Source organism: Phaseolus vulgaris, chromosome 4, assembly GCF_051622355.1.
Source record: "Phaseolus vulgaris cultivar YP4 chromosome 4, ASM5162235v1, whole genome shotgun sequence".
NCBI classification, from domain to species: domain Eukaryota; kingdom Viridiplantae; phylum Streptophyta; class Magnoliopsida; order Fabales; family Fabaceae; genus Phaseolus; species Phaseolus vulgaris.
Window position 1 is genome coordinate 37,237,054 of NC_143501.1, and position 7,769 is coordinate 37,244,822.

The following is a 7,769-nucleotide window of genomic DNA, read 5'->3' on the forward strand; positions in this document are numbered from 1 at the left end:
TCTTTATCTATGTATTTATTCATTCAATTCAAACATGATCCATACACAATTATCCAATTTTTTGTTCCTTAAAACTAACATTCTTAGAAAATTATGTATCAAATTAATTTTTAACATTACATAACTTACTACCCAATATATAAACAATAAAATTAAAAAAAAAATTATGACGTGACAGAAGTCGTGTCAAGTTGGCACGACTTCAGTATGACAGGGCAGAAGTCGTGCCAAGTTGGCTCGACTTCAATATGATAGGGCAGAAGTCGTGCCAAGTTGGCACAACTTTAGTATGACATGGCAGAAGTTGTGCCTAATTGGGACGACTTCTGCATATGAAGTCGTGCCGAATTGGCACAACTTGCCTAAATTTGTAATTTTTTTTAAACAGACCCATTTTGGTAAAAAAATAAATAAAATAATCCCATCATGGTCAAAAAATCTACCTACGAACTATCACCCACGGATTTTCATTACCTAACAACTATTGTCATAATAATTATATGCACAATATTAAAAATATTAATATAATATGAAGAATTATAAAATCATAATTAATATTCATAAATAAAAATAACCATATTAATAATAATAATAGTATTAATAATATTAGTAATATAACAAAATTAATAATATTAGTAATAATAACATTAATAATATAAATACTATTAATACAAATATATATAAAATTAACATTATTTATAATATTAATAATATTAAACTATTTATAATATTTAAAAATATTAATAGTATTTAATAATATGAATAATATTAATAATATTGAATAATATTAATAATATTGAATAATATTAATAATATTGAATAATATTAATAATATTGAATAATATTAATAATATTGAATAATATTAATAATATTGAATAATATTAATAATATTGAATAATATTAATAATATTGAATAATATTAATAATATTGAATAATATTAATAATATTGAATAATATTAATAATATTGAATAATATTAATAATATTGAATAATATTAATAATATTGAATAATATTAATAATATTGAATAATATTAATAATATTGAATAATATTAATAATATTGAATAATATTAATAATATTGAATAATATTAATAATATTGAATAATATTAATAATATTGAATAATATTGAATAATATTAATAATATTGAATAATATTAATAATATTAAATAACATTAATATTATTAAATAATATTAATAATATTTAATAACATTAATAATAATATTAATAATATTTAATAATGTTAATAATATTTAATAGTATTTCATAATATTTTATAATATTAATAATTTTATTTTATTAATTATTGATTTTGCCGGTGACTTGTCCTTTGAAGGCTCCGCAACGTCTAACTCTGCCTTTTGTAAGTCAGCGAACAAAACCACCAAAGAGTAGTTCACTCTGTGATATCTGTAAGGACCGTGTTCTCTGCGAATTCTCTCTCTTCTCTCTGTGCGAAAACTAGCCACTTATCCGTATGAAAAGCGTACCTAGAAATGAACATGGAACCCCCTTATATACCTTGACACACCCCTAGGTTACTCGCGTACGAAGTAACTTAGCGTGTTCCATATGTTGGGTGTCTCGGGCAACCTCAATGTAGGTACCAGGTGCGACTTGGATCAGCGCGCATACCAGGTGTTCCCTGTCGCGTGAACGATCACCCCTTCTGCCCACGCACGCCACGATCGCCAACTTCCTCAGACCACTCTTGTGCACGGTACCGAAGGGCATATGGCTCCTCTGACTCCCGACGCCATGCCACACAAGGCTCGGCTGCAGCGCTCTCACCGAGAATTCCCTCTCGATCCCAGCATAACTGCGTGTGACATAACGACCGATCATCCTCGTGGCTCACCTGGTCGCTGATCGTGCATTCCCTCTGATCGCTCTCTTCAAGATGTATCAGCTTCCCTGGCCCACGTGTCCCACTAAGAACGGCCCACGTGGACATCGGTCGCTGACGTCACCCTAAAATGTGACCGACCGGATCACAAGCCCCCCAGTCTCGAGCTGCGTACTCGTTCTCAGCGAAGAGACTAAGTGCTCGTTCTCGGTGGCCACGTGGCAAGTGACGCCACATCACGTGCCACATCACATATTGCGCTTTAAGTGACATTACGCTCTCCTTACTTAATCTTGTGACACGTGTGCGCATCAACGGCTAGCGTGAAACATCGTTTGCATTTCCCTTATTCAAAACTTACGCGCCTCCACTGTTCCATTATCTTCTCCAACACGCTTTTCTGCAACTCTCGAACCCTCCCACTGCGATTCATCTTCTCCATTCCCAGGGTACCAGGAACCGTTCGCGATCACGAAAAGGTACCCCCTTTCTCCCTCTATGGCATATTTAAATAGCTTTTACCGATTGCATTGCTCAAAAACTGCGTTGTGCATACATCATGGGTCGTTTTTCCCTTTCCCGCACTGTACCAAGGCTTCTTCTGGTTTTTCTGCGTTTCACTTCTTCTTCCCCTTCGTCGTTTTCATTCCTCTACCTCCTTCGAACCATAGCGTTTGCTCCATTCGTCTTCCTCTTGTTTTTACTGATTCCTTACCTTTTCCCTTCTCCATTGTAGTTACAGACAATGGCTCGCACCAAAAATACCGCGCGCCTTACCTCGTCTTCGGGTGCACAGCCTTCCACCAGTGCACCTTCATCGCTTTCCACGAGTGCCACTCCCTCGGCGGACACAAAGCCCCAGGCGACGCTCGCTCCAGAGGACTACGCGCAAGCGTATAAGTGGGCTCCCCTCCACCTACTCGCCGAAACGTCCAGCCAACTCCCAACCGATCATCTCGCCACCCTGCTGAAGGGTGCTGATGACGAGTCGTCACGCGCTATCGATAGAGAAGACGACCGGAACCTGGGCATGCGCATTCCCCCCCAGGCATGCCTATCTGCGTAGATGATAGGGCCACCAATGGGGTGCCTTTCACATTCATCTACTCGGTGATCTTTAAGAGGTTGCGCCTCCGCCTACCCTTCACCTTCTTTGTGAAGGAGCTCCTTACTGAGCTAAACGTTGCTCCTTGCCAACTTCATCCGAACGCGTGGGGCTTCATCCGCGCGTTCAAAATCCTGTGCAACCATTTCGGGCACCCTCCATCATCCGACGTCTTCCTCTACTTCTTCGAGGCTAAGAACCCAGGTGATAGGTCGTGGGTTAACCTAAACGGTGTGACAGGGAGGGTGATCCTGGGTCTGTACCAGCAGTCTTTCAAGGACTGGAAAGGCAGGTTCTACATGATCACTTCCAACCGACGCAGCCCCTCCCTTCTCGAGGGCTTTCCCCTCTACTGGGTTCCTAAGGTGGAGTTTAGGAAGCCCAGAGGCTTGGAGACCATGGCGCCATACGAGCGCGAGCTTTGTGGCCTCCTCTCTGGCTTGGGCGCCAAATTTGGTTCGTCCACCATAATCACGCATGAGTTCGACGCTGAAAAGCTCGAAAGATACATCGGTTTGTTTTCTCTTTTCCTCATCTACCTGCCCCTCATGCACATACTTGCTAACTGCTTTTCTATGCTTTGAATTGTTTCTTTGAACTTGGTATGCTAACCCTTCGCCGCGTTGAACTGATGCAGACATGACTTCTGACAAAGAGAGGCGGCAAAGGCTGCTTGCCCTAGCCAGGAGCCGACAGGCTGCTGGGGCCCCTACCGAAGTGGAGGCGACCGCCGAGCCTCTTCGCGCTTCCCCCATCTCGGTCGCGCCAGCTGAAGGGCGTGAAACTAGGGGTGACAAGAAGAGGAGACGGTTGGTGAAGGCCCCTACTACCGTCATAACCGTTGAGGAGGAGAGCTCCGGGTCCCCTTTAGTCCAACGGAAAAGGAAAGGAACCGAGGGCCCTGAAGGCGATGCCAGCCCGCTTCCTCAGGCTCATGCATCCCCCGAGCGCCCACCATCACCAGCCCCCCTTTCCTCCCCACCCCCAGCAAAGTCACCCCCACCTACCCAAGCAGCTGGGAGTGGGATCGTGCGTTCAGAGGAGACCCCTCACCCTCTGCCATCACCGCGCCCCCAAGACTCCGCCACCACCACTGAGGGTGGTGGAGAGAGCTCCTTCCGAGTGACGGGCCCCAGCGCCGAGGGACTTCCCAAGGTTCTCCGCCTGACCAAGCAGCTGCTGCAAAACCAAGAGCTGATCAAGTGGAGCTCCAGTGAGTTGGACCTTCATCTGGCCCGTCAGATGGTGCTTTCGCTGGAATTTTCCACGCGGCATCGCCGCCTCGAGAAGCTAGAGGGTAGGGTGAAGGAACTGCTTGGCCAACAGGAGTCGCTGCAAAGTGACTATGAGGCTTTGCAAGACACCAACAGCATGCTGAAAAAGATGTTGGAGGAGACCCAAATGGCGCGCGTCCAACAAATACAAGAAACTATCAAAACTGAGATGCTAATGGGGGACGCCGTCGCCACTCTCGACTCCCAGCTGATGGAGACGACGGGTAAGGCCGTCCAACTCAAGGCTGAGACCACTTACATGCGTCAACAAAACGCAAACCTGACGGAGGCCCTCGCCACGAGCGATCAGAAACAAGATGCCGAGTCAACCATTGCCACCTTGACCACCGAGAAGGCCGTGCTCGAGGCCGACAAAGCTGGGTTTGAATCTGAGAAGGCCAAACTATGGGAGGAGGCGGCCGATACCTTTACTGAAGGCTTTGACTTTGCTATCGAGCAACTCAAGTGCGCCTTCCCAGAGGTAGATCGCTCCCAACTATCCATAAATTTCGAGGTGGTGGATGGCAAGATTGTCCGCCCTTGATTGCCCTTAATGTGGCCCTTATTATTTGCTTATAAACACTTGTGTAAACTTCGACTGTATATGCTGAATTTTCTTTTCCTGCCATTGCTTGTTTGATTGTGCACTTCTTCGCTTTTATTCCTTGTTTTGCGCGATTAACTTTTTAACACAAACGAGCTCGATACCAAACCTTAACTGCGTTCGAACCCCTTTTACCTCTAACTTCAATCACCCGAGTGACCTTTGATGACTTCGATCGCCGATGATCGATCAGGTTTGAACCCTTGCAACCACCTCCTCATCGGTCATCGTGCCTCCGTCCCATTTCTTTCTAGGTTATTCTGCCGCTCTAGTGCTAAATGCATAGAGGACTCTAACACCAATCGGTGTAAGATGATGCCTTGATATCGGGGGGAAGAGTGTTTCGCGACAACCCCTCTTGCCTGCCCCAAGGTCATCGAACTTTGGCACTTCAGGCCGTACCTCTACCTTCTCACTCTTGGGGCGAGAAAGGGTTTAACTAAGAGCTCTACTGTGCCAATATTTATGCTATGCCACCTGGGTAAGGGTGTTTCTCGAAATCCTTCCCTTCCCTTCTTGGACTTACTAGCACCCCTGGCATTTCGAACCTTAGCCGCCTGGACTCACGCCTGGGGTGAGGAGGACTTTAAACCGGTTGCCACACTCGCGCCTGGGGCGAGGGAGGCCTAACCGACCACCCGCACTCGCGCCTGGGGCAAGGGGGGGGAAATTTTAACTTTGAACTATGCAAACTCTTGGTGATAACTTCTTTTCTATTTGGTGGCCTCATTAAAACCCTCTCTTGGGAAAAAGAATGCCCCCTGAACTGTTCAAATTGTTTATACTAGTGCGGGAGCACAACTACTTTACAATTTCAGCTAAAATAGAGCTTCAGGTGCGTGGCGTTCCATGTCCTGGGGATCGCCCCTCCATCCAGGGCCTCCAGCTGATAAGCGCCATTCTCCAGCGTCTCCACCACTCTGAACGGGCCTGTCCACTTGGGGGACAGCTTATTTCCTATCTCGTGCTGATGTGCTTTCCTCATCACCAGATTTCCTTCCTGGAACTGCCTCAGCCTCACCTTGGAATTGTGCCTTCGTTCCACCCTTCTCCTTACAGCTTCAGCACTGACCCTGGCTTCTTCTCGCACTTCGTCCAAGAGGTCTAAGTTCACCTTTCTTTCCTCATTGGACTTCTTAGCCACGAAGCCCAGAAATCTTGGTGAGTTTTCTTGTATCTCCACGGGAATCATAGCGTCTGACCCATAGACCAAACTGAAGGGTGTCTCATGGGTGCTAGATTGCGGAGTGGTGTGGTAGGCCCATACGATCTGGGGAACTTCTTCCGCCCACGTTCCTTTGGCCTTTTCCACCCTTCTCTTCAGCCCTCTGAGCAGCACTCGGTTGGCCGATTCCACCTGCCCGTTTGTTTGAGGATGTTCTACCGAGGCGAACACCTGCTGTATTCCCACCTCCTCGCATAGGCTCCTCAGCTGGTGACTTGTAAATTGGGTGCCATTGTCGGAGACCAGGCGCTTGGGCACCCCAAAACGGCACACAACGTTTTTCCACACAAACTGTTGAACCTTGTGAGCGGTGATCTACGCTACCGGCTCTGCCTCCACCCACTTCGTGAAATATTCGATGGCAACGATCAGAAACTTCATCTGCCTGATCGCCAGGGGAAAAGGCCCCAAGATGTCGATTCCCCACGTGTGGAACGACCATGGGCTGTGAATCGACCTCAGCTCTTCGGGAGGCGCCTTGTGCCAATCTGCATGTTGCTGGCATTGCTTGCATCGCTGGGCGTAGCCCACGCAATCTTCCCTCAGCGTTGGCCAATAATACCCTGCACGAAGGACTCTACCTACCAGGGCGCGACCACCGACGTGGCTCCCACATATTCCCTCGTGGAGCTCCGACATAAGCCTCGTGCACTGCTCTCCGTGCACACACACTAACACCGGATGGGTGAACCCAAACTTGAAGAGATCCCCATCGATGAGGGTGAATTTGCTTGAGCTCTTCTTTATCCTTTTTGCCTCTGCCGGCTCCGGCGGAAGCACCCCATCTGCCAAATACCGCTGGTATGGTGTTATCCACGTGTCAACCCTTCCAGCGGCGTCAACTTCCATCACCTCATTGGATGCCATCGGTCGCGCCCTCACCCTCGGTGCTCTTAAGGTTTCTTGAGTGAGGGACCGATGACTGATCGCTATACGCTCCCTTGATCTGCACACTTGCAACACCTGGTTGTCTGTTACGAACGCGCGAGGCACCTTTAACGTCTCCTGGATGACGGTCCTCTGCCTTCCCCCCTTGCCCGAGCTGGCTAGCTTGGCGAGCAAGTCAGCTCTGGCATTTTGTTCTCTCGGCACGTGAATCAACTCAAACGCCGTAAAGGATGCCTCACGGGTGCGCACGTACTCGAGGTACACAGCCATCTGCGGGTCTTTGGCCTGGAACTCTCCCGTTACCTGCCCAGTGACCAACAGGGAATCGGTTTTGGCCATTAACCTTCTCGCACCCATCTCCCTTGCGAGCAACATCCCGGCGATCAGGGCCTCGTACTCCGCCTGGTTGTTGCTGGCTTTGAAGGCGAAACGCAGGGACTGCTCGATCAGCACCCCGTTCGGGCCTTCCAGAATGACCCCCGCGCCACTCCCCTGCTGGTTTGAGGATCCGTCCACCGATAAGACCCATTGGAAGACCAATCCCTCTGGCGATGCAGCGCCCGATGACAATTCAACGACGAAGTCCGCAAACACCTGCCCCTTGATCGGTCCTCGGGGTTCGTATCGGATGTCAAACTCGGATAATTCTACAGCCCACTTCACCATCCTTCCCGCCACATCGGGCTTTTTCAGCACCTTCTGGATTGGCAGATCAGTCATCACCACCACCGTGAAGCTGTGGAAGTAGTGACGCAGCCTTCTCCCTGAGAACACCACTGCCAGGGCTGCCTTCTCCAGAGCCTGGTACCTTACCTCAGGGCCTT

The 7,769-nt window shown here is 47.5% G+C and overlaps 1 protein-coding gene across 1 annotated transcript; it reads right to left on the reverse strand.

Moving 5' to 3' along the window:
* Window positions 1–5,646: 5,646 nt before the first annotated feature.
* On the reverse strand, window positions 5,647–7,284 carry LOC137838680 (uncharacterized). The gene is made up of 2 exons (XM_068647914.2): window positions 6,643–7,284; window positions 5,647–6,189 (listed from the first exon to the last, which is right to left on the reverse strand). The coding sequence occupies exons 1-2, from the start codon at window positions 7,282–7,284 to the stop codon at window positions 5,647–5,649; spliced, it is 1,185 nt and encodes a 394-aa protein (XP_068504015.2).
* Between the last annotated feature and the right edge of the window lie 485 nt (window positions 7,285–7,769).

Coding starts and splice junctions, on each gene's coding strand:
- LOC137838680 (XM_068647914.2), bottom strand. CDS start 7,284: ATGGCCAAAACCGATTCCCTGTTGGTCACTGGGCAGGTAACGGGAGAG. Junction 6,190..6,642: donor ACGTCGGTGGTCGCGCCCTG/GTAGGTAGAGTC, acceptor ACAAACGGGCAG/GTGGAATCGGCCAACCGAGT.